Genomic DNA, 26,820 nt, shown 5'->3' on the forward strand with positions numbered 1-26,820 from the left:
TTACCGTATAAAATGAAAAACAAGCGTCTATCAAAATACAACGCGATTTAGAAGAAAGAACAGAATAATTTTGCGACAGTGAGAAAAAAACCCAAACAAATTGTTTATTAATCAAATTAACCAACTACCCAGTATATCTACTAAGCTGCTTGAAAACCAACAATGTACTGTGGTTATAATTTGATTAAATTGGCTAAATTACCTAATAACTACAGTACCAAATGGGTTAGATGGGCCTAATGGCCTCCGCTAGGTTGTGACCTTTTTAATTTTATATTTTGTTTTATATGAGTTTGTTTTTGATCGTTTAGATATCAGAAGTTGAATCACTCTGAATGTCTTGATCAAACAACTACATACCATAAGAGAGCTTTTGCTGCTTGAGATACTGTACTACAATAAAAGCCAGACTAGCTACTGGTCCGAAATGAAATTCCGAGTTATATTATTAAGGGAATTGAATCTCTGAGGCTGAAAGAAGAGTAGTGAGCACTAGATTTAGATATTCAAAACCTGAAAGGAAATGGTCATTTGGCGAAATTAAATTTCGCAGTATATAGGATTGGAAACAAAAGGCTCATACTGACACGGAGAGTTGCTTTGTCCAAAGCAAATTTACCCGTCCACATTGCTAAATACGATATCAGGGGATATCTAGTGAAACAGTCCTCCAACAAGATCTGCTATTAAATTACTGGCAACATAGCCTCATTAACTGTATTTGTAACCTTCCTTTGGGTATGTTTTATGTTAAAGATTCAACACTGGAGTTCGTGATATTACTGAAGTATATGCAAGCATTAACTTATCACTTTGGTAGAAATCTGTACTAACCCTGCACTCTTATCAAAACTATGCTTAGACATACTAAACAAGTTACCCGCTTTCTGACTTACATGTCATTTGTTAATTCTTTTACCGTAGAAATAGAAATCCTCATTTAAAGGATTAATAATTCACGATCTGGGTAATGAAGCCGATCCGTTAGAAAATAATTGTTGTTTTAAAATTGATGACAACATGTTCCAATTAAGGGCAGCCTATCACAGTTCAGAATTTTTAACTGGCAGGAGTCAGGTGTGAAGAATTGCCGAATTACAAAGAAAAACAAAAACTCCATTCAGAGATATAAACTAAAAGGCTCAAGCGCCGCCCAGTGGTCACGGAGATCAACATAGCGAGGTTTGTTGTGTTGTATCTGTGGTGTTTCCTGTATATGAGCGCTTGTACTTCCTGAATTGCGCACTGCGAGTCAGCTGACAGACTCTTAGAGGTTGAGGGATTGTGCGGTTGTACTGGAATAATCACACACACAAAAAAAAAACTACCACCAGAGAAGGATCTGAACATCTGCCGAAAATCCGCTTGCACAATGAGTGCTGGCACCCCTAAATCGCTACCGTCTTCGGGGCAGAAATCCATTCATGATATCAGCCATCCTCTCTCGTCGGAGGATACAATTCTCACACCCAGTCCAGATCTACCGAACACCAGTAGCATCGGAGAAAAGGTAAGTAGTTATCCTTTTGCTTGGGGAGTAAAAAGAAGGACTCCATACGTTAACAAAGCTATTCTCGGGAAGAAAACCCAGCATTGACAACTTACTGATAGTATTTAACTCTGTACCTACGGCGTTTGGACGCAGTAATTTTAGTGGATGCAGAATAGCTACTGTTGCTATTGCACCTTATACTTTATTATGTGCGGTTACCTAGTTACAGTATCTGCACATCTTATCTAGTAGAAAGCCAAGCATGACGGATTGCTGGATCGAGCCGGAGTGCTCTGCTGAAAAGCGCTCATGAAAACTGTTAGCATAGCTCCCAGAAATGAATGAGTATGTCAATAATATCGTGGAAAACTTATAATTCGAATGTATTAACTGACTCAAGTGTTCATCAGGTGAACACGGAAAACTGTTTTACTGTTTGTATTGGACTCTGCATCCGTAAGGATCTTTGGTATCTGAGGTTTTTTTTTTTAATGAATAATTTCCTTTACTTATTCCATTATTTAGGAGGCGATACTTTATTATAAAACAGAAACACATGAATCAGATTTAGTTTTGGCATCATTGATTTGATACGCACGTCCTTTGAGGCTTAGGGCGTGTGAGTTTTGCCTGAACTGATTACCATAACCCACAAGTCTATAGGGTTAGTGTGACAGCCCCCGATTTAGCAACAGTGCGTGTTCAAACATTATCGGGGGAGGCTGAGAGATGATATGATCACGTGACAAGTGTCCGTCCTGCAATAGCGGACACTTATTGCAGACCATCAGTCTGTCTTTGGTTGATAACTCTGTGCACTGCGCACTGTCCCATATAAGATCTGCCACAGTGGTCCTGCAATCCGAACAAACGTGCAGTAGTCTGAATTGTAGGTTAAACAAAAGTGCAAGGAATTCCTATTCCATCAGGATGGTCTGTCCCCAGTTTATGTAATCTGATTAGTGCTTTTGGATACTGTCATCGGTGTCTTGCAACATTTTACGTTTTGTCAAACCTTGCCTCCTGTTCATTGCACTTGCAGTTTTGTTCAGGGAGTGTGTTTATTCTTCCTGCCAAAAAGGAATGCAAGAACACGCTAAAGCACCATTGTTGTTTTTTTTTATTTGAACGGACCCAGTTTTGCGGTCACGGAATGGTACTTAGTGCTATGGTGGACACAAGCATTTTTCTTAGTCAGGCAAAAAGATTTAATAATTATTGAAGAAATTAAATATGTAGAAAAAATTAAACAATACCAACAACACAATGCTATTTTAGTGGTAACGAAAAGCTGAGTCTTAGACAAGTTGTTTTTTTTAGTTTCTTTAAAATTGATATTTGACAGAGAACCTTTTCTCTTATTAAGTTTTGAAACATTACTGTTAAATAAAGGTAAGTCCCTTGTAAATCCCCTGAGATATATTTGTCTTCCAGATTTAATTAAAATTCTAAAAAAAAAAATCTTAGTAGTTTTCAGCACTACTTGGAATTAGCTGGGGTATTTATTGATTTCCACTTAGGAACATTCTTATGAAAAGGCCTTTGGTGGGTGATTTTTGCATGAGCAGATCTGTGTCAAAGTGGTAAAGATGGGACTTCAGAACTGTTCATCTTGTACTGCTGTGTTTCATGCACGGAAAGCATTTGAGTCTTATCTGTGACTCTTGACTTCACAATGAGTTGCATTTGAAAGTGAAAGCATATGCCATGTACCATGAAGTTGTCTCTCACAAAAGTATATCAGTATAAAGCATTCATTGTCGCATTTCAAATGTACCATCAGCCAACATAATATGCAGGTTATTATACGTCTGGATCTCAGATTACTGAAATTACATACTTTTGTTTTTCTCTGTTTTATACTTATATGTTATGTGTATTCAGTTAAGTGTGGCATACAGGTAACTGCAATAGGGCTCTTTTATCCTTTTTCTGTAACCTTTTGTTAAGAAAAAATCTATTAAATTAAAAAAGCTTAAAATGGTAAATGGAGCCAAATACAGGCAGATCCTTGAGAAAAACCTGCTTTAGTCAGCAACAGACCTTCGACTGGAGCAAAGAGTCTCATTCCAGAAGGACAACCCCACTCATACAGCCAAATTGACACTGGCGTGGCTTTTGAATAAGATGAATGTCCTTGAGTAGCCAAAAAATTCAATGCATTAAAATTGGGATTGTAGGACAACGTTTGCAGTTGTTCAGTGGGGTGAATACTTTCCAAAGACAATGGAGCTTTGATTTTCTGTTGTGAAATGTTCCTTAAAAACAATGATCAGTTTCTCTGCAATCAAGAATCTCGAGAAGCTTAAAATGGAGAGTCAAAGTTGTGCTTTACTTGTTGTATCCTAATCTAAAATCACCTTTGTTTTTATGTCGTTAGGATATGCACATTCTTACATCGGTTAAAAGGAGCCTAATTACTGAAACTGGTAAAAAGTACATTGTTACAAACAAAGAATCTGTGTATCGAGAAAGGTGTGAGAAAAATGGGAATATCACCTTGTAAAGAGATATCTAAAACAGAATGACAGTGGTTTTAGCATTGCACTGTCTACAGGATACATCTGTCGGTTGTATTTAAGTTTGCATGAATAGGGAAGATGTGAAGAAGTGTTTTCCACTGTTGTATGTGTTTAAAGAAAAGGAGTGTAGGATGGAACTGGTAAAAAAAAAAAAGCCATTATTAATCAAACTGCTCCTGGGGTGCTTTGTGGAAAAATAGCTTAGGGGAAAGTTTCACAGTTTTGAAGTAAATAAGACTTGTGCTTTGTGCTTTGTTTTGTTTTTTGTCCTTTAACATCAGATGTGGTTTTGCTGGGTTAGTCCTCTCAGTTTTCAGTGCCAAACTGAGACTTCACCCTAGCTCTGTGACTTCTGCCTGAGGAATAAAGGGTTTAAGGACCCCTTATTCTTCTACAGTTTTTACCACCTACAATAACAGCTTCCTTTCTTCACATTGCATGGTTCATAGCTTTTGGGTCCTGGTAGAGTGTCCTCATGATTAGTGCTTCCATGTGTACTGAAGGATCCATTAATATATTCTGAAGAAATCAAGTCTCAGGCAATTCAGTAGTGACTAGTGTGAGCAGTGCTGCATTCTGGATACAGATTAGATTCTATAATACTTGGTAGGATGGAGAGTTTGTCGAGAGAACAATGTATTCTTTAAACTCTGATCAGTTAAATATTTTAAAACTAACAAAAATGTATCGCCCTTTTACCAGTCTGCTCAAAATCAGACAGTATTCTTTTTCTAATGTGAAGTAAGTGTCACAGTTGCATTATTTGGCAAAACATAATTGAAATGGCCTAACTAGAAAACAGCAAGCAGTTTAAAGGTGTGCTGATCTAAGAGTAATTAAGAATGATTATTACCTAATGTGTACCTTATTTGTCAAATCAAATTGGCCTTTTGAAGAAGGGCAGCAGCTGACAATATAGGGTGAGATTTGCTATGCAGGTGGCAACCCATTGTGGGTGTAGAAAGTGTTATAGCATCATGTGAAGTGCAGGTTTGAAGCAGATTTCGGTGTGATGAAAGAGGTCGACATTAAGTTAAATCATTGTAGACATTCTGATACAGCAGTAGTTTGGAATTTGAGAAATGTATGGTGGTCTGGAAATCACCTAGGTTGGCAGGACAGGATGCGCATCTTCCTAAAGAACAAAATGGCTGTCAGGTGGCTATCCTAGTTTAAGTAGCATCTCTGTTTCAAAGTACTATGATTGCAATGTCACAGAGTGATACCTATTTAGTTTGGTTAATTGGCTGAACAGATTTTGTGGAACTGGAATTAGCATTATGGGACCTGCATAACATATTTCACAGTCCTTGTGATCCATTGTAAGTGATTCTGCTTGTTGTACTTGCATTAGCTGCTTCATCTATCAAGTGCTTTATCAGTGTGTCCATCAGCTGGACTCGATCTATGCCTCTTACAGTATGTGCATCACAGGAAATTTTGTTCCAGTTCAGAGAGCGTTTCCAATAATCCTTTAGAAGCTATTATGTCCTCAGCCAAGCCATTAAATATGTCTTTTGCTGTTACAAAGACGTTTTCTTGTTTTAGTGACAATCGGGGCCTGCCTCTTAACAAAATGCCATAAGAAAGGCCCTATTCATGAGAGAGATGGCAGTTCCAAATAATGGTGGCTTTAGGCTTTTTCCTCAAGCAGATGAGGGATTACTGCTATGTAACGCTGTTACAACCTGGATGCCCACCTGGCCACATGGCTGCAATCCAAATTAATCCGATCTGGTTATTTTTCTTTTACAAAGTGTCATGTTCTCTGTGGTGCAGTATTACAATGTAATTCCAGCACAGAAGAAGGCTACCATGCTTGATAACCTTTGAGGTGTGCAATACCAGAAGCCTGTGTGGGTGAGTGAAGCAGGGCTACTAGCAAGAATTCTCCATCCGCCCCCTTTGACATTCTTGCAAAACAATTGCAAAATTAGTTGGATTGCTGATACATCCTTAAAACACAGATAACGTATCGCAACCCAGTACAAAATAAAGAGAAGTTGTAAGGGTTCTGAAATGCATATCCGTGTAGAGAAATTTATATCTTTATTCTTTTTAAAAAAAAGCTGATTTGTGCAAGCAACATGCCAGCAGTGGTGTCCAGTTGCCACTGGTTGTAACAGCTGTTTTTTGCACTGTGGCCAGCTGAAATGATGGAAATTCTATCCTCATGGGCCGAACGGCCTTCTCCTTTGTAAACCTTATATTCCCATGTTCACGCAGTGAAAAATCCCACTGTTTCAATTTTGATTCATTCTTTTCGGGGCTGTCCTAAAGTTTGCAAACATGTAAAGCTGACGGCGGTGTAGCATTGAGGCCCATTAGTGTGAGCACACTTTGGGGGAAGTCCAGCAGGGATGCTTTAGCCCGGTGACTCACGAGAGGCTTCTTGGTGTGTAAACAACGTGGAAAAGGAATCTCGTAAAGTTATGCACTGTGAGTGTGCGTCGGTTTGCAAACTAATGCTATTCATGCTGCTGTTTGGAAGCTAGCTCTGTTACCTCCCACTCCCTTTGTAAATGATAATAGTGCTTTGTTGTGTAAGTGACATTATAGTGCTCTATGTGACTTCAGAGCTTATTATATACAGTGCTTTTTTGTGTTATGCACTTGAGCAAGACCCAGTATGTGGGTGTGAATCGTACTTTTCTGGATTGCACCTGCTTGGGATTTTTTTCATTCCTTGGTACCACATTGTTTGCCTTTTGTTGTTTAACCTTTCTTTTTTCATACTTGTAATTGTTGCCTTATAGTAGTATCCTGCTGTTGGGTTGCTTAAGGATGTTTTAAATGTTTTTTATAGCTCCAGAAACATCCGGATGAGAGAATGAAGAAAAATGTTTAATGTAATTATTGCACACAATTTCACCATTGGATGTTTACTACTGATATCCATCTTAGTTTTCTATTATTCTTAAATAATTGCACATAGTTACCAAATCTTTAGCAGTAGATCATGCAAACAGATCTATAAAACCTTCAGGATGGTTGTCCTTATTTGGAGCACATCTGTGGCTCCACTGTACCGTCATTGAGAAATAGTGGCACATAATACACCTGGAATGGGAATAATCTCATGAATTGTTTTCATGAATTTACTAACAAATTATTGCTTCTCAGAAAGTTCAAGGACTACATAAGCATTTAACTGCTGAAAACAAATTAGACACTACTGAGATCCCCTGATATAAAGTTAAATCTCACACGGGTGTTTGGGAGTGCAAATTTACCCTGTGGGTAGTTTAAAAAATGATGGTTTGTTTACATAAGGAAAGTTGTGTTTATGTGCTAGCAAATTTAGCCTGGTGTTCGATAGCAATAAGAAAAAGACCCTCACAAGTTGCTTCCATTCATTTCTTATTTACACGATTACTGGTATATAAACACAGTTTAGCAAATAAAACCTGCCTTTCTTGGTTTGAGTGCCAGCAGATGGCATCTTTTTGTTATTCTTTTTCCTCTTTGAAACATAGTTACCTTGCAAGGTAGAGTAGATAATGGTTCCTTTCATTTTGATTGGTGAAGAAAAATCTTTTTTAGACATAGAAACATGCTTGAAAGATGAGAAGATAGACTTTTAGACATATATCAATTCATAAACCATTAATTTAGTTTCTTTTTTGCCAGACAATGGCAAAATGCCTATTGAAGATACTTATGAAATTATTTTTTTTTGAACATTGCAGGCTTTGTTACTGTTATTCAGGATATACCAAGTACACCACGCCATCTGTTTAAGGTAGTTTTTCCCCTTGAGTGAATGAAGAGTGATATCTTTTTTTTTTATTGAACAGACATGCCTCTAAAAATGCTTCATGCAGTTCTGTGTAGCTCAGTGCATTTTTTAGCACTGCAGTTTCACCAAGAGTTCCTCCATTTAACACAATAAAAAAAACACTTCCAGGAGTTTAAAAGCTACATTTTATCTTTATCCGTGAGACATTACACATCTTGAGATGGTGCGTTATGAAAGGTGCAATAAAGACAAGGTTCTTATTATTCTCAAACATAATCAGAACTATCATAACTTCTGTCAAAAATCCATTTAGAATACCACTTTGTGGACATTGAAGTTTTAATGAAAAAGAAGGACTGACACGATTTTGTCAGGCAATGATAAATATCTACAGAAGGCTAAAACACATCTGTTTTCATCCTGTAAAGAATGAGCACTTATTTGACCCTTTTACAACAAATCCTGTGAGACCAAGAGTGGTTGTTTTTTTTCCACAAAGCAACCTTGAGCTAAAACAATGGTGTTTAGTTCACCCAGTGAATGTAGCACAGTTCTGCTTTGCAAATCTCAGGAGCTGGTCTACCAAGGGTGACAGAAGAACCTTTGGCTGACTTCACTTGTCCAATCATGGAAGCCTAACTGGGTTTAAGCCCTGTCTGTGAGATCTGTGAACAACTGAATGAGGTTGGATCCTGTCAGTTCAGCAGCAGCATTTGGTTGTTTAGCTGAACCTGCCTGATTGAGCCACTTGGAAACTGACGTTTCCATTTTTACAGTGGCCAAGACTGAAGTGGTGCTTTTTCACATGAGCTGCCGCATTAGAACATATTAAATACACAAAAAGACGATGTAAGAATCCAGGACCTTTTCCCAGTTTCCATTTCCCGAAAAAGGGCTGTTGCCATAGAAATGTTTGTTTTGAAAGCAGTGTGTAAACTTCTACTGTTGGAATCTGTGGTGAGGGACAGAATCACACGAATAAGGATTCTTAATTTTGTTTTTCACCTTTGATCACGTGCTCATCTACTTCTGTGTCTGTAGTGCTGCTCAGGGGATGGTGGGTGGGGTACAGTGCTCCTAGAGTTTGACTTCAGATTTAAAACATTTATTTTGGGGGGATTACCAAGCTAATTGATGGGTTTGTTGTTTTTGGAATTAATTAAGGAGGGGTTCATGAATCATGTCTGGAGTAACAGTCTTGATATAGTGTTCTTTGCTTCTGCTTTCTTCTTCACCGTAAACATCAAGTAGATCGATCTACACTTTCAGGTCTATCAAAGCAGTTTCCAAAATGAGGACTGATTTATCATGGAATTGTTTGTCCAGGTATCAAGCTCAGTTGATTTTTATTTTATAGCAAAAACGTTTTTTTTCCCAGTGCATATACTTGTGGGAAAAAGTAATGTTCAGTCTCTTTTCTTGAGAGATATAAAAACAGCACAGAGAGCTACAGTATAATGTGAATAACCCTTTATTATACTAGTTCTCTGGTTACTAGTGTGACTTTTTTCTCCTCATAGAAGATTTGATTTTTCTCCTAATTTGTAGATTTAAGAATGCTTCCTTCTCAGGTATTGAAGACTAGCTTCGGATTAGATACCTTCTTAGTTCCATCCATCCTTTCTCTAACTACTTCATCCAATGCAGGGTCATGGGTGGGAGCCGGGATTCAACATGGTAAGTTAAGTTCACAGAAGCAGTACAGAAGGATCTTGTGTCTGTGGTATGGTAGTTTTTATTACTTTTTATCATGATCAATTTTAAATCCTAAGTGAAGAGTTTTAGTGTTAAGTCTTCTTCTCCCTCAGCACAGAAGTAATTCTTCTTCACACATGAGAAACGGGAAAGTTCTTTTTTTGTATTTTAGGCTGTTACTGTACATATTCTGTGTATTCAAAGACAAAAATATAAATATATTTTGACTATTGTTGAAAATGTTAGAACAACAGATTTAATTTGCTGTTTAAAAGATTTTGTATCTTATGTTAAAAATATTCTTCCTTCTTAAAGTATTTTTATATTGTGTTTTATATCTGCTTACAATGTCATTCTTTTTGGTTTCATCCATAATCATTAATGGAGTGGAAATTGTCGGAAGGCATCATACTTATTTGGTTGTAGATGATTAGGAAAATGTTAAACTGCAAGTAAACTAAAAAAAAAAGCAAATAATGTCTGTCTCAGCTAACTGATGAGTCAAGAAAAAAGTTTCTTAAAGGAAACAATGAAATAAAGAGAACCAGAAACTGCTGTTTTGAAGATAAAATGATATTTTCATGGTGTGGCTTCCTTAAAAAGGTTATGTTGTCTGTTTTTTTTTTAAAAAGAATCTTTTGTCCTCTTGTGCTTCCCTGCTACCAGCTTTGATATGTCATGTAGGAAATTTTTTTTTTTTCTTCATTAGTTAGCATAAGTAGAAACAATGATGGATAATTTTAGACATCACGTATGAATTCTACTTTTAAAGTGTTAGTTACATTTGTGCTTTTGCTTTGATTGGAAAAATTGCTAGGTCTCAATAGGGAGCATCCGAATTTGGTCACATTTTATAGATTTTCTTTTGGTTTATATTTAATTTTGAATATTGCTTCTAAGGCACAGCAAATCACATGCCATGACAATATATTGATCATTAGATTAGTTGATTTATGTAAGTACTGTTGATATCATTAAATTGATTTATGATAATGGAGAGACAGTGCTAGCAGTGCTAAAAATCACAACTGAAATTCATGGAATGAGTTTAACCACTCCCACAAGCACACACTAGAGTGTTTTCTTACCATTATGTTCTTTTTTTTCCCAGCAGTAGGAAAAAAGCAATTAAACACAACTACTAGAATTTGAGTTATTGTGGAAGCACAACACATTTACTGCAGGTCCTGGTAAAACGCCATCTATCCAGATATGAGAGAACTAACAAACGCAGTATGTCCACACAGCCAGTGAGGACTTGCTTTGGTAATGAAGTCCTTAGGATCTGCTAAGGTGAAGTTGCGAATGTGAGACCATGATCCATCGGTGAAAAGCTGCCATTATTGCACTATTAAACATGTGTGCCACACAGAAATAAACAGACGTAAGCAGAGCAGACTGAAACTCAGCATTGTCTGTGCACTGATGCAGATATTTATGAAGAAGACTGGCCGATTGTATCGCAGGGATTGAGGATAAACTGGAAAACTCTCCTAGAACTGAAATTTTGCAGGGCTCTGTAGTCTAAAACTATTCTCCAGATCTAGGTGCTGTAGCAACAAAATGCAATGAGGGAATGTTTAGTAAAATAACTGATTATGGGATCCATCTTTTTTTGGAATTGTGATTAACCCACATTAGTCCTGAAAAATGTGGAGAAGCAGTATTACCTTGAAAGCTGCTTACTGTTTTTCAAGAGTTTATGATACTGTACAGATGGTCAGCATAGCTATTTATGCCAAGCTCTTCTCAGGAATAACTCTGGGCTTTGCCGGTTGACACTGATGTGAGTCGTTGACATATTTCTTTGCCTTTTTGCACTGATTAGTGGCCTGAGCCAAAAAGCACATAAACAATAGGTAGGGAGAGCTCTGGCAGTGCATTGAATTCTGCACGTCCCAGTTGCTTTGGAGCTTCCAGAGCTCTTCTTCGCCCGGATCACTACTCATTCTGTCTCAGCCTGCTGCAGGAATGGGTTCTCCTCTTGTGGACTGCATGCCAGGGGAGTCAGGGGTTTCTCATGAGAGCTTAACCCTGTAACAAAGGATTTATTGAATGGTTTCGATGAAGTGGTTGTAAAAAAAAAAAATAGCTGCTTGTATGTTTTTATTTTTGGCTGTGGATGCATGGCAGTATAACCACGGTGGCAGTTTAATTAGGTCAGGTCATGTTGTGTGCAAGACTGTGTCACTTAGGTGAAGGGGTTTTGTTGCAGCTGTCCTGTGTTAATGAAGTGCATCAATTTGCTGGGGTGCAAGCTATCACTGAGGCACTGTGTGATATTACAAAGTGCAGCCAAAAGCCATCTTAAATACTTGGGGAAATAATGCTTTCATGTAAAAAAGTACAGTACGTCCTTTTCCAATGCTTTCCAAATGCCAAGCCACCAGTTTGTTGTTGTGTGTCAAGTATGATGCCATTGCCAATGCGTCCCCTTGTGGTAGCGTAGGAAGGTCACATTCTTTGCCTTTCAATTATTTGGAGGCCACTTGTTACATACTATGGCATACCCAGGGGCAGGGTGACATAACGGATATCTTTAAATATGTAGGTCATGGAAAAAAAAAAGGTAAAAAGTGTTTTTTTATTTATAGTGCAATAAAAATTCCAAAACAGAAATTACAACACCCCTACCTTAAATTCTTTGGTCATCCTTCTATCAGTAGAGTCAGACTGCTAATCTGTTTGTAAGATAGCTTCCTTCCAAAAACTCTTCAGAAATGCAAAGCAGTGTAGCCAAGGGCTTATCGCTATGATATCCTTGATCCAGTCTCACTGCGCTGCAGAACATAACAGGGGGTCTGCTCTTTTTGCAGATGGCAGCAGTTGATCGACTGAAAGCCTCGGTTTCCTTGTTTTTGTTGTCTTCCTTCAATTAGTGAGATGGCTCAGGACGGTATTTTTTCCCTTTGCCCTCTGGGCAAAGAAGAAATGGAATGTCTCTTTGTAATACGAATCGTGATCTGAATTGTAATGTAAATACAATTTCCAGGTAATTCCATTATGGGAGATAATGAACACTGCATTTAAAATATTTGTTTACATAGGTTTGTACTCTTGTTAAAGGAACTTATTCTTTTGGGGATCATTGCTTGTGATGATTGAGTGGCATTATTATTATTGACACTGGCATGATTCTCGATCAGTGTGTTTATTTGTATGACTTCAGATTGCTATCCTCTGAAGAAAAAAGCTCAGGAAATAAATTTATCTTTCTTTCTTGCTCAGGATTTGAGTTTACCCAACGGCACACCAGTAGATACATCCAGCCCAGCATCATCGTCCTCTTTACTTAACAGACTACAGCTTGACGATGACTTGGATGGAGAGACCAGGGACCTCTTTGTCGCTGTTGACGATCCAAAAAAGCATGTCTCTACCATGGAGACGTATATTACCTACAGAGTCACCACTAAGGTGAGGAAACTGGGTGACATTTGAGATTAAATGGTACAGAAGTTGATTAAATTGGTGTTCTGTCAATTATTAATGTGCTGTGCTGTTTCTGGGAAATGTTAAAGCCTCCTTAGATATTCTGTAGTTTAGGGTAAATATGATCACCAGGGTCAGCACCACCATGTTGCATGACAGACTTTTATCAATAGTAGAGGGCTCCGTGGACTAGAGAGCCTAATTACAAGTTTATGAAGTGTAGCATTAACTTCATGTGATGGTATTCTCTACTTTTCTGTATTAATATACTGAATAGAATGGAGGTAAACAGTCTGATGCAAAGATGAACTGAGTTTCTTGAATGTTAGCTGAGTCACTTGTGTTACTGTATAGAATTAAAATATCTTTCTTTACAAGGAGAAAAATATCTGATAAATCTGAACCTGTGAAATCTCTTAACAGTGTGGAAGCAGACAAAGATTAAAAGGGAGCTCCAATGTGTGAACAGCAGTGCCCTGTGATATTAATTAGAACTGCAAGTAGAATACTGGAGGATTTGCTGTCACCTTTCTGGAATGTCAAGCAGCCTAATGGTATTGGGTATTGTGGAAGTATAAATTGGGTCGTAAGGTATAAGAGGTTGTAGGAAGGAATTACCTTCATTAATGTGGTCTGAGTCGCCTCTAAGACTTCAGAGGTTTCTCTGTGTGGAAAATCCTAAATGAACCCCATCCTGATGTTTTGTGTGAGATACAAAGTTGAGGAATGAAGTGCATGATGGATACTTCATTATGGATTTGGATTGCACGGTTATCCAAGTGACTTATTTCATTGCAGCCAATTTCCAACAAGCACTTCCCTTTGCAGTGTGCAATGCTCAATTTGTTAGTATTGAAGAAGCTGAAAAAAGAAAAAATATTTCCAGCATTTGCACAGCTGAGCAGATTTTGGTAAACATAGACTCTAATACTGTCTTGACAAAAGAGTGCATCAAATTTAGGTTTTGGGATCTAGCTACCTGCAAAGTGCTGAAAGGACTCTCTGAAACTGGGATGTGTATTTGCATTAGAACCAGCAGAACAGAATTCTGGGTATAATATATAAAACGTATGACTCAGGATGAGCTGAGCTCCCAGTCTTATTCAAACGGTATCTCGGCAACAGCCTTGTTCCCTCTTGATTAACGATTCATCATGGTCTCTTCAAGTAAAATTGCAGTCATGGGCAAACTTGTGATTTATTTCCAAACAGCAGTTTCCTGATTAATCATCATTCTTTATGGTGGATTATTTAAATAAAATCTTTGGTTCTGTTACACTTTAAATAATCTAAATATGATATTTAATACTTCCTAAGTAATAAAACTGATAAAACAAAGATGTCCTTAGAAACTGAATATTGTGGGCAAACCTTTTCATATACTTTTTGAATAATCTGGACATGCAGTAATTACTGCATATGATACTGTTGATTTCACCTAAACATCTTCATATTTAGACATGTAAAATTTGAGATTTCTAAAACATATCATAACCAGATTTGTATTGTATTGTGTTTCTGTGCAGGTTGTTTGCCACTCACTGCGCTGGAAAAAAATGGGAGTAATATTTTATGCTTGATTTGAAATTCATTGTGATATGAACAAATATATTTATGCCCATACTCCATGCAGCTGTTTTAACTATTGTGTTAAGAGACTCTGCAATGACAGTATCATTTGTATGAGAGGGGAAAGTTTTTCTTAAATCGGAGCACGGGCCACCAACACAAACTGTGAGAAGTACACAGAAATGGAGAAGTACCACACATGATCCAAAGTTACTTCTCTGCTTCCTGGTTTTTAAATTCTAATCTGACCACAACTGGTGTTGTGTTTCAGACAAGGCTGCCATATTATTTGAACTACCTATGCTCTTACTATATCTATAGTGTTATATATTATGTATATATACTGTATAGGTCTTCTTTGCTTTTGTGTCTAGACCACCAGGACAGAGTTTGACTTGCCAGAGTATTCGGTGCGCCGAAGGTATCAAGACTTCGACTGGCTCAGAAACAAGCTGGAAGAGAGTCAGCCAACGCATCTTATTCCTGTAGGTAGTAGAAACATAGCTGATTCCAGTGACGGTGCTCTTCTTCTGTTGTCGCTGGGCAGTATTCGCAGCAGATAGCAACAAGTTCCAATTCACTGTAGTCAATGGCGTAATTTACAGTGTGCACCCCTGAGGATGACTCAAGTGCTCCTCTCTTCATATTTTCTCAAATTAAAAAGTGTTAAAAGAAGTAGGATGAACTTTGTGTCTGAGTCTCACTTTTTTTTTTATTTCCTGGATTTGTATTTGTTGGATTTCCCTTTTGAGCACCTCCATAGGTGTCTGTAAAGTAGAAAAAAGCACGCCTGCGTGTAACGGAGCAAAAAAAATAAGCTGACATTAAAATTTCAGTGGGCTCACTACCTAGGACGGTATGGAAAGGTTGAAAATTTGCAGTATGCACCAATCATTTATTTGTAAATTTAGAGAATGAGACAGATGAGTTTTGCTGTTTGATACAGGGTTAGAATGTAAGACCTGCTTTAAATTTCAGAAGAAAGGCAACCAATGCTGTAGCGTGCTTACTGGCATTTTTCTGTATTGGAATAAATTCCCGTGAGTCAAGTACCTACAACAAAATTCAGGAATACTTCAGTCTTTTCAGTAACTAGTGCTTTTTGCATCTAAGGATGCAAATTATGAAGATAAGGGAAAAGAAGGCTGAAAGTCCAAACAAAGCTTCTGTGGTTTAATTATATTTTTCCTGTTCTGCTGTAATCATACTGAATTGATAGTTATTACTGATCTGGCTTAGTAGACATTAACCGTATGCTACAGTACGTCTCTGACAGTCTATCAACATCACAAAGGAATGTTTGTAATGTTGAACCCTGGTCTCCAGCGCTCCAACGCAGCTATGCTAACTACTGTGCTACCGTGCCTCCCTCTTTGGAACATTTAAACAAAATATATGAGTTAAGTAGGTAAGGGCAGTCCATTTGCACTTGTTAACGGTGTCTGGATTGGCCTACATCACAAGGCTGAATGGCTGGCACAGTGGCACAGTGGTCAGTACTGGGGTCTAGAGTTGACTACTGGACCTGGGGTGCTGTCCGTGTACAATTTGTATGTCCTCCTTGTGTTAGCATGGGTTTCCTTCAGGTGCTCCGGTTTCTTCCCAGAGTCCAAAAACAAACTGATGTGTTAATTGGCCCTTAGTGTGAGTGTGTGCCTATTTGTGTCCGTGTGTGTGTGGGCCTTGTGATGGACTGATCAGGGTGTGTCCTGCTCTGTGCCCATTGATTGCCAGGATAGACTCTGTATTAGATAAAGTGGTTAGAAAGTGGATGGATGGACAAGGCTGAACTAATTAGTTTTTTTCTATGCTCTTTTTGTTTGCTCTAAAAAATATTAATAGAGCGTTTAGGTCTTTGCCTTTGCCTTTTGATTCTTTCACTTTGTCACTCCTGTCCCATTTGAACTTGAACTTGAACATTTCTGCCTTCTTAGCCTCTCCCTGAGAAGTTTGTGATGAAAGGAGTTGTGGACAGGTTTTCAGAAGAGTTTGTGGAAACAAGACGGAGGGCCCTTGACAAATTTCTGAGGAGGATAGCAGATCATCCTGTCCTGTCCTTTAATGAACACTTCAATGTGTTTCTGTCAGCAAAGGTAAGTGGCAGTACAGCTGGTTAACTTAAAAGATCTCTTTTAAAATGTGTGCATCACTTTGGATGAGGAGATTTGATTGATTATAGTTCTGTAAAGCAATATTTAAGTAATTGTAGATTATCAATAAAGAGAAGTAGAATAAGACTGCTTTACTCTATAATTAGTTTTTTAATGGGAAAAGTATTTACCAGAAAGAGCACACAGTATTCATAACAAAAAAGATAGCAATACTGTCAGGTCCAACTCCAATATAGATAACAGTGTAACGGGACAATAGGTAGGAAACATTGGTAATAAAGAATACAAGATCTAGATATGGTATTTGTATAGAAATCTTCAACATTTGCTTTAGAAAGTTGAAGATTAATATTTCTTTAATCCAGTGTTGGAATAGATAGTAGTCTACTAATGAGCATGAGCATTACTGGATATAAAGAAGAATGTTGATCTACCATTATAACCCAGTACTGTACACAGAATCATATCATTCTCCCCTTTTCACAACCACTGTCCCCCGACGGGAGAACATTTGGAGAAAGTATCAGTAATGGTTAACATAGTAATCGCACAGTCGGGAGGATTACCATGTGCCTCTGATGGCTGCTGATCCTTCCGCCTGATCGGTCAGAGCTCAGAAGTTAGACGACAAAGTTAGAAGTTAGAACTGGAAGGGAAGACACCCAGGGATAGCCAGGGTACTGCTGTAAGTGGAATTGGTAGACCAGTGGGTGCCACCATTCCCACAAGTCTTGTATGGTGACTGCGGTCACTGTGTTTGGGGAGGTGCCTTCCTTTAGATTAGATGTTAGACTTGGGACTTGAATAGCTGGTCATTAAAGATCCCATGACTGCAAGAACAGGGGTGTTAAAACCCACTGTGGGCTTGAGCTGTCAGTCCTCCCTCATTCAACTGGTGAAGCAGAGTCTTACTTTTCTACTTGATTTTCTTTCTAGTGGGGCTGCCAGGTGGGTCTGCCTTCCCATATGTAAAAGCACTTTGGAGGTGCTTGGGATGAAGAGTTCTATATAAATTATTATAAAGGAATTGTTGTTGTTGTTGTTGTTTATAATAATATTGTTTTTCTCAAGGATCTCAATTCGTACAAGAAGCAGGGCATGGCCTTGTTGACGAAAATGGGCGAGTCGGTGAAGTACGTCACGGGGGGCTACAAGCTGAGAGGGAGACCCCTGGAGTTTGCTGCGATGGGGGATTACCTGGACATGTTCACACAGAAGCTGGGCACCATTGACAGAATAGCTCAGAGGATCATCAAAGAGCAATCAGGTAGGGCTCTCAGATGGAGGTTGTTGGGGTTTGGTGGCGTGAAACAAAGTTGTCTTGACGATGTAAAGCATTGCTATGAACCTATTGCAATTCTGTGAATTATCTTAAACCTCTACAGTATGCATGCTCGCTGCTATAGCTTACTAAATGCTCACTGACAATGTTAAGATGTCAGTAAAGGTTTCTGCTTCTGGATTTATTATATTTTTCACAGATATTGCTTTATTTCTAGGGCAGCAAAGTGGTGCACTGGTTAGCATTGCAGGCTCGCAGTGCCAGGGCCCTGGGTTCAATTCCAGACCTGGAGTGCTGTCTGAGTGCAGTTTGATCACCTTGTGTTTGCTTGAGTTTCCCCCCACAGTTCAAGAATACACTGGTAGGTTAATTGGCTTCTGGGAAAATTGGCCCTGTTGGGAGTGTGTGTTTGTGTAGGTGTGTACTGTAATGGACTGGTGTCCTGTCTGGGGTGTACCCTGCCTTGCACCCATTGCTTGCTGGGATAGGCTCCAGCTCACCCTTGACCCTGAATTGGAAGAAGCAGTTAGAAAATTGATGGATTGGATGATTGATTTCTTCTTATTTTTGAAAATTCTGTGCTGGATAAATTATTAACCAAATCCATGTGTTAAGAATGTCTTCTTAATAAAATGTATATTGCAGAGCACCTTAAAGTTCATATTAGTTGTGTGTGATGTCTGACAGGTTTAATTTCCATTTTGCATGTTGATAGATTCTTTTTATAGTTAATTATAGATGCTGTGATATATTTCAATTAGTGTATTAAAAGAGGTGCTTGGTTATGAATAATTAATAGTAGACATACGAATGGTTCATGGATCTGAAGTTAGATTTGCGAATATATGAAAATTGACTATCATGCTTATTGAATTTTTCCTTTTGATTCTTGAATGTTCCAATCTCTTACAAATCACAGCCTCAGTGGCTGGATTTCAGAAGACTGCTAACCGCTTTATTTGTCCATATTGCACTAAAAAAAACAACAGATCTGTTTCTCCAGTAGAATTATTTGCTTGAAACAAACTTTTTGTTCCTCCAGGTTTCACACTTCAGTTAAAATAATTACGGGTTATATTGAATATATTCTTTCTTTTTTTATTTAAACTCTTTTATTTTTTTATTTTTTTATTCTTTCTTTTTTATTTAAACAAGTCAGAAAAATGAAACCAAGCATTTAGTTTTTTTCATGAATCATTTTCTGGCTTTCTACACTCTCCATTGTAGAATTCAAATATCACCACTCTTTATTCTGGGCTCTTCCACCATTCCTAAATGCCTATCTGTTATTATTACTTGTTTTGGCTGCTCTGTGTTACGGAAATCATAAATCTTTTTGGATTTGGCCTGAAGAATAATTTTTTATTCAATAATTTAGTCAAGAATAATCTCAAATCTTTCAGAGGTAAGCATTTGAATGTAGTTAATTTAGTCAAAAATAAATAACAAAGGAAAAAAAACTTTTCAAAATTCCATATATCAGCTAAGCTACACAAAGTACTGACTTAAATTAAAGTGTGTGATGCCTTACAATTTTATGTGTAAGAATAAAAATTAAATATTATTTGCAACTCTAAATCTCACATATCCAAAGTAGTATAGACTGTATGATTTGGGGTTAGTTTCTTTTAACAAACTATTAAAACATAAATTTCAGCACCAGCACATGAACCCTCGTGTAGCCACGCCCAGTATGATTGCAAGGCCAAAACGTTTTCCACAGCATGCAAACAAGAATATACAGTACCTGTTGGTCACAACATGCCACAGTCACCGTCAATAACCAGAACTTCAAACTGCTTTTCTGTCTTCAGAAATGGCTTGCACATGTTACTCCTACGTAGAACTAAAGCATAATCTGCAGTCCTAAAAAGCACATTTACCATTGCTTCAGTTTTTATTTGACAAAGTTATTAAAGGCATATGTGCAATATTTTTTTAAAAAAATAGTCTTGACTTCACTCTTACCTAGTTCAGTGTTGTATTGCTGAAACAAAAAAATGTGTGGCACTTCTGTCCTTGACAAAAACAGTGTGCTGTCCATAGGGGCAAAACAGATGAGCCATACTGGATTCAGCAGGGGTGTGCTGAGTTGCCAAGTTCTTCTGTATGATAATTACCAGCCACAGCACAGAAATAGCACAGGTCTGCCACAGTGCAGAGCAGAAAATGAAGCTGGCTCAAACACGGCAGGCTGATAGGCTGTCTTGTGCATTGTGCATTGTGCAGGCCCATTTGCAGACTGTCATGCAAGTGACTGAAACTTTTACCAAGGCCACAGATTCGCTTCTTGAAAACGTGGCAAAATGTTCGGTGGAGTACTCGTTCACACAGACTGTGGACCTGTAGGGTGAAGCTGTGCCTAGGCTTGTGCTACAAGCGACAATCCTGCCTGCTCCCGGGGGTTCTGTGGTGTACAGGCTATGGGCTTGTGTGTTGAATCGCTGCGTCGCCTTTCTGCGTTGCCAGAATACCTGGTGGAGCTGCGAGAGTACGGCCCAGTGTATTCTACGTGGGCCGCCGCAGAGACTGAGCTGCAGGAGCCCCTGGAGGGGGTGTCAGGCTGCGTGGCCAACTGCTGCACCGCCCTGGAGGAGCTCACCGAGGACATGAGCGAGGACTTCCTGCCCGTGTTGCGCGAGTACGTCCTCTATGTCGAGTCCATGAAGGTACGGCAGCTGAGTTTTCTCGTGAATCGGCATGGGCACCTCGCAGTCTTTTTAGTTTGGGGGGGGGGGTTTGGACGCCTTTTGGAAGTCCAGTAAAAGTAGAAGACCATCATATTCACTTCCTGGCAGTGTAAATGGGCTTTATCTGTAAACGTTAGGGAAAATGTAAAACTTCCAAGCAGAAGCAGCTGCTTTGCTATAGCAGGAAATACTGAGCATACACTCATACAATGAACGTTATACTGTATTAAAAACTGGGATAAATGTGGGAATTACTTTGTGTATTTTCCCTTTCTGAGCCGCAGGTACCATCTGAGTTAATGTTATACATTATAAAACATATAACATTTGTTGTGATAAAGTAACATATATGATATAGTGACATTAGCTTCATAATGGCTATCTGGAATGGCAATACACAACAAACAGTAACCAGAGGTTTAAGCGACTCACTTATAGAGTGTTTCTAGCTCCGGCAGCTCAGTTTCTAATTCTGGGTGTGGTTAATTTGATGATCTTAAGTGTTCCTTAGTAGCGTTTTGACAGTAAATGGCTAAAAATATAAAATTGAATAACCTGGAATAATTCTTTTTCCATACAATGAGCCATTCTTTCTGGCTTCTTGACAATTGGCATCTACTGAGAGAAGCTCCAAAAAGTTTCCACTAAAGGAAAACCTTCAGTCACAAATAATTCTGCTTACCATTCTCCATTCTGTCTTACATTTAAAGTCTCCCTGTACAGGTATTTATTAGTTCACTCTATTCACCCTTTTTAAGTAACCCTGCATGTCTTTTAATTTTGTAAAATCAGCAGATGGAATTGTGGTGATATTTAACTTGGACACACACAAAAAGTTATATAATCTGTGGTTTGTTAATAGTTTCCAGAACTAAAATAAACTTTCATTTTGAAGAATAGAAAAGAGGAGCAGGTTTAGTTTTTGTAAAACTGTTTTTATTTTCTTAAATGTCAGAGACCTGCAGTTATTAATGAACATCGTCCTTTTTCTTATGTGATGACGTAGTGAAGGATGTTTCCAATTTGAAATCAGTAACTGTTCTGATTGGTTTGCTTGAAAAGGCTGCTGTTTGGTTTCCCATTGAGGATTGAATGACAAGTTCCATCCTACTGAATCATGTCTGATCTTATGGTCAGATATTGTTAATAAAACCATATATCTTTTTTCAGAGTTTTTCTCCATTTACAGATTTAACCGAAATAGCTTGGAAGGAGCAATAGTGAAATAGCAATTTTCAATAGTGAAAATGTTCACTTTCCACCGTTCCATTTAGAAAAAATATTACTTCTATACTTTCATGCTGCATCATTGCTGTATGGCTTTACCCTTATAGCGCATTTACAGTGGTCGAAAGACAAATGTAGCCTAACTAAATCTGAGCCGTCAATGGCCTGATTTAATTAAGAAGTGTGATCTATCTGCTAATGACCAGTTAGAAAACTTTGATTTGATAGTGGGTTTCCCTTGGTTGGAAGAAAGAAGAGTGTGTAACACAAAAACCAACAATTAGGTACCTGGTACAGTGTGTTATTTCCGAATGGTGAATTCTGAAATGGGCTGAATTTCTGGTTTAATTCCATTTTGGATGAAATGTCCTTTGCTTTAAACTGGTGAATAGCCATGATTACAAACTATCCCAGGTTTCGCCTACAGGAGCAGCATAGAAATCAAAAGTTATTCTAGCTTCTGCACCTAATATACTATCATATTGCTAAAATGCGTCTGTACCCTAACCTGCTTTGGTATTTTTCAGAACGTTCTGAAGAAAAGGGATCAGGTTCAGGCAGAATATGAGGCCAAGCTAGAGGCTGTTGCATTCCGAAAAGAAGAGCGAACAGGGGTAAGTGCCTCAAGTTCACATTTACACAGGTTGTCATGATTTGCTGAATTTATTATTCAACATTGCAAAATCCATATTAAATGGGGTTGCTTTTTACTGCTGGGGAAGTGATGCTCAGGAAATGTAACAATGTCAAAACAGGATTTAGCAGCACACAAAGAAATGCTACTAACCCATCTTGAAACTAGTTCTCTAAGGACAATCAAAGTAGCAGGTTGACTGTCTGTTTGGATTGCTGTCTTCCTCAGGTTCCTACAGACGTTGAGAAATGCCAGGACCGAGTGGAGTGCTTCAATGCCGACCTGAAGGCGGACTGGGACCGTTGGCAGAACAACAAGAGGCAGGATTTCAGGCAGCTGCTCACAGGGATGGCTGACAAAAACATCCAGTGTTACGAAAAGGTGGGAGACAAGTGGTCTGCATAGACGTCATGGAAATGGCCCTTGAAATTTTAATATGGATTTTGAATAGTCTCCGGATCTTTGTGGAGACTCCCTGGACCAAAGACCTGGGTTTAAAATGCTGTTTAGGCCACAAGGCAGTGTTCTCACCAGATCTCCCCAGTGGCTGAGCGTGTAGAGGGGTTCGTTCTGAGTGTAGGCTGAGCTCTGGGATCTAGATGGACACCATGAGTTCAAGTTTGGGTCGTGTGACTAGCTCTGTCTCAGCCTCTGAGAGAAGATTGGGATTTGGTCATTTAGGGCTCTCTTGGCCCCTGGTAAAATTGCGACTGTCCAGGCCCCCTGCAGGCTTGCAGTGATGTCCGTAGGGGACGCATCTATCCTCCAGTCAGTGCTGGAGAATAAATTGCCGTGGAATTTGTAGCGTATCAATAAATGGCTTAATGCAGGATTCAAATAAAACTGGAAAGTCTTTTGAATTTGTATTGCAACATCAAGAAAATTTTCTTGGAAAAAAATAATTTAAAAAAATAATTAAAAAAACGTTTGGAGGAGCCTGTTCATATGTACAGTACATATGTTCATTCTCTCCTTTTGGGTTGTGACCCAATATGTAAACACCCAATTAATGACTTCAGATTGCATGTGTATGTAATTTAAAAAATGTTATCTCTTCTCCCCTCAAAAAATGTAGCAGAGCCATTCTGTGCACTCCTTCTTACCATTTAATACATGTCAGGAGAACAGTTGTAGGTTTTAAATCTGTTGACATGAAATGGCAAAATGATATAATATTGTAAAATGGGGGGTTACGAAACTGGTCAAAATCAGGAATTGACCAAGCGGTTTAGTCAATCGGTGAAATAATTATTCATAACCCCTGACTTGTAAGTGATTTCTATACCTAAGCGACTTGTATAATCAGAGGCACATGAATTCTCAACAGCTTTGTTGAGAGAAGTAATAATCAGGCACACTTGGCTAAAACAAGTATCTATTACAATAAACTACACAAGACACAAAACATACAACGCACCAACTTACATGATATTGTTACAAGTGAGGCTGGACAGATATTTTAAAACAATGACACAACACACAACAAAACATGTTACTTATATACAGTATTTACAGACAAGGTGTTTCAGAGGCCTAACTTTCTGGTCAAACAGAAAACCCCAGACTGCTACTAAGATCTAAACTCTTAATATGCCTACAGAGGCCACACAAGAGATGAGCTGCCTTCAAACTAAATACAAAGTAACCTGCAGTTAAATCTCTCTCTCTGCACCCTGGATGCCACAAAATAAATGGGAGCCTATATCCAGAAAATGCACCCTAATTGGGAAAGACGTTTCTAACTGAGGTCTCTTTTACCCGGGAAACCCAAGTTCCCTAAGACACAGAAAAGCACACTCTCTCTAACAAGGTTCAAATACATAGCTCCAGTCAGGTTTTGTTTGGATGATCATGAAGTGGGGGCTGTCGCCTGGCACAAGCTTCACGTCCCAACTCCTCTGGACTTCTCTCTCTTCTCCTTGGGTCTCCTCTTCCTCCTGGTCCTCCCTCCTCTTGTTTTTTAAGGTCAACTTATACTGTGTCTTTCTGCCCTGCTCCTTTGCAATCATTAATCCACAACTTGCCTAGGCATACCAAGATAAACTTTACTATTATTTCTGCTCAAGGGACCCCAGACCTCAGCAAACACCTTCTCTGCTTTGAAGTTAGAAATGTTTACTCTTCCCAGTGTCACAAATGTTATCTAAAATCTAAGACACTTCTAAGTCACCTAAGGCTGTAACAATATATTGGGCAGAGTGGCTCTGTGGCTCAGGATCTGCGCCTGTGGCTGGAAGGTTGCCGGTTCAAATCCCGCAGCCGGCAGAGGAATTCTTATCCGTTGGGCCCCTGAGCAAGGCCCTTAACCCCAACTGCTCCAGGGGCGCTGTACAATGGCTGACCCTGCCCTCTGTGTGTCTCATGGAGAGCAAGTTGGGGTATGCGAAAAAGATAAATTCCTAATGCAACAAATTGTATATGGCTAATAAAGTGATCTTATCTTATTAGAATTTACAATAAAGACTCACTCTGCTTATACTGTTAATACTGTACCCTCTCCAGTCTGAAGACAGCCCTGTTAGTGAAATGGTTACAGGCTGCAGTATATTGGCACATGTAGGAAAAATGCGTTCACAACTGGAAACTGCTGTAGAATTTCTTAAGCAGCTAATAGATGTTTTCTTTGCCAAAGGTTATATGAAGAGCTTATTCTTAAAATGCTGACGGAGCTAAAAAGAACTCTAGTGTTTTTTTTTCTAAATGGAAACTGTCCATAGACAAAAAAAACAATGAATTGAGATTCCAAGTGTTGAAACCAACATTCTTTATCTTTTGACAGCATTACAATAAAAACTGTATTAAGGCCTGCATGTGAAAACAGAACCACTCTTATGTTCCAATGAAGAAATAATACCATAATTTTAGTTGATAGGCAAACTATAAATGACTAGAACATTTATATGGATGTAGATAATTAGAGAGGTGGTGTATTGGGTTACTTTTTAAAATAAATTAGTTCCCTATTTAGAAGTTGTCCTGTTCAATGACAGTCACTATCTGCCAGTTACAGTAGTCTCATGCCTACAATGAAAAAAATTAGGAGGCGATGTGGTGATGTAGCAAGTTCGTAATCTGCTTTATAAATATGACAATTCACTTGAAAAGGATTACTCTCCATAGGTTTTGGGCTAGGCTCAAACACTTTTATTTTTTGCTTTGTAGTGCCTTGCAGCCTGGGAGTCCATCGTTCCTTTGCTACAGGATAAACAAGATGCCAAAGGAGAGACGAACTGACTGTGCCCCCCTCCCCCCACACACACCCCCCCCCGGTGCTGCTGTCTACCCCTTCCCTGTCTCTTGGCCCAGCCTCTGAGCCCCACAGAACTGACTAGTTTCTTTCTGGTCACGTGTTCTTGTGGAAGATCCATGAGTGAAGATAGGGGAACTTTACAGAGACTTGTTCCAAGACTTTTTTTTTCTCTCTGAAAAGAAAGTGTTTATATTTCTTAAACCCAACCTGCCCGCCATCCTACCATGTGGTCGTGTGACGTGGATTTACTCTTCTTACTCTTATTTGTAATAAAGGAACTTTTTCCCTGTCCTTCAGCTCACTCACAGGGTTTATTCACTAACCCAGCCATCCACTGACTGGTAATTCTGGGTGAGTAGATGTTTTGGATCCAGTCATTCAAAGGATTGAAAAGGAAAATGAAACTATAACAACAAAAAAAGTTCTCGATATTCAATAACACTAGTATGCTACTGGACTGATCATTTTTAAAAGCAAATAGTTGAGAGGCCACAAATTGTTTTACTCAAATCTGCAGGGCCTTTAATTGCAAAAGATTACTATTTTTCAAGTGCAACTTCGCATTTTAGTCTAGTGTTCTGTGTCAGCCTAAGAAATGTGCCATCTCTTCTGGCCAAAGACACTGAGGACTTAGTCTCCTGATTATGTTGAAGAAATAAGGCCTTTGTTTGAATACTCAGAGTTCTCATTAAAAATGCTTAACAATAGTGCCAGCAAAAACATACTGGACATTGGTCTGCTGGGCTTGCCTGGAGCAGTGAAGAACTGAAAAAGTTATTTTGTTTCTTAAAGCATAAGTTTCTTTTTGCGTTGCCATTATGGTGAGAGATTAAAGAGTGTGCCACTTCTTTGATTACAAAATGAGAAACCTTCTTCTTAAGATATGTGAGACACATTGCAGAGTTCGGTGCATTTTAAAGAATTTCTGTGATTAAGATATGAGTGCCTTTTGTAATCATCTCCAGTGATGGCTTGGAGTCCGCTCCTAGTCTGAATGAAGAATTCATTTAAGGTTAAATACAATAAGTACAAACTACTTATGAGAGCATAAGGTTAAAATGTGACTTCCGTCATCTTAAATCTCTTGTTTGAACATTTTCCTTGATGATATTTTTTGCAAAATTCTCCAACAAAATTCTCTGTTCTAACAGCATACAAAAGGCTTTAGTTTTTATAA

At 38.5% G+C, this 26,820-nt stretch overlaps 1 protein-coding gene across 1 annotated transcript; it reads left to right on the forward strand.

The window, feature by feature from the left end:
- The first annotated feature begins 1,246 nt into the window (after nucleotides 1–1,246).
- snx30 (sorting nexin family member 30) lies at nucleotides 1,247–25,934 on the forward strand. The gene is made up of 9 exons (XM_088911851.1): nucleotides 1,247–1,510; nucleotides 12,677–12,865; nucleotides 14,824–14,934; nucleotides 16,384–16,542; nucleotides 17,632–17,827; nucleotides 20,312–20,511; nucleotides 22,287–22,373; nucleotides 22,622–22,774; nucleotides 25,556–25,934. Exons 1-9 carry the CDS (start codon nucleotides 1,373–1,375, stop codon nucleotides 25,625–25,627), a joined length of 1,305 nt encoding a protein of 434 aa, XP_088767977.1. The 5' UTR covers nucleotides 1,247–1,372; the 3' UTR covers nucleotides 25,628–25,934.
- The last annotated feature ends 886 nt before the right edge of the window (nucleotides 25,935–26,820 follow it).

Source organism: Atractosteus spatula, chromosome 3 (assembly GCF_055471065.1).
Source record: "Atractosteus spatula isolate fAtrSpa1 chromosome 3, fAtrSpa1.hap1, whole genome shotgun sequence".
Taxonomy (NCBI): domain Eukaryota; kingdom Metazoa; phylum Chordata; class Actinopteri; order Semionotiformes; family Lepisosteidae; genus Atractosteus; species Atractosteus spatula.

What these genes read in the sequence shown, in the direction of transcription:
- snx30 (XM_088911851.1), top strand. Translation starts at nt 1,373, where the DNA reads ATGAGTGCTGGCACCCCTAAATCGCTACCGTCTTCGGGGCAGAAATCC. An exon ending in CCAGTAGCATCGGAGAAAAG is followed by an intron (nt 1,511 to 12,676) that starts GTAAGTAGTTAT and finishes TTTCTTGCTCAG; the next exon opens with GATTTGAGTTTACCCAACGG. An exon ending in GATCATCAAAGAGCAATCAG is followed by an intron (nt 17,828 to 20,311) that starts GTAGGGCTCTCA and finishes CTGCGTTGCCAG; the next exon opens with AATACCTGGTGGAGCTGCGA.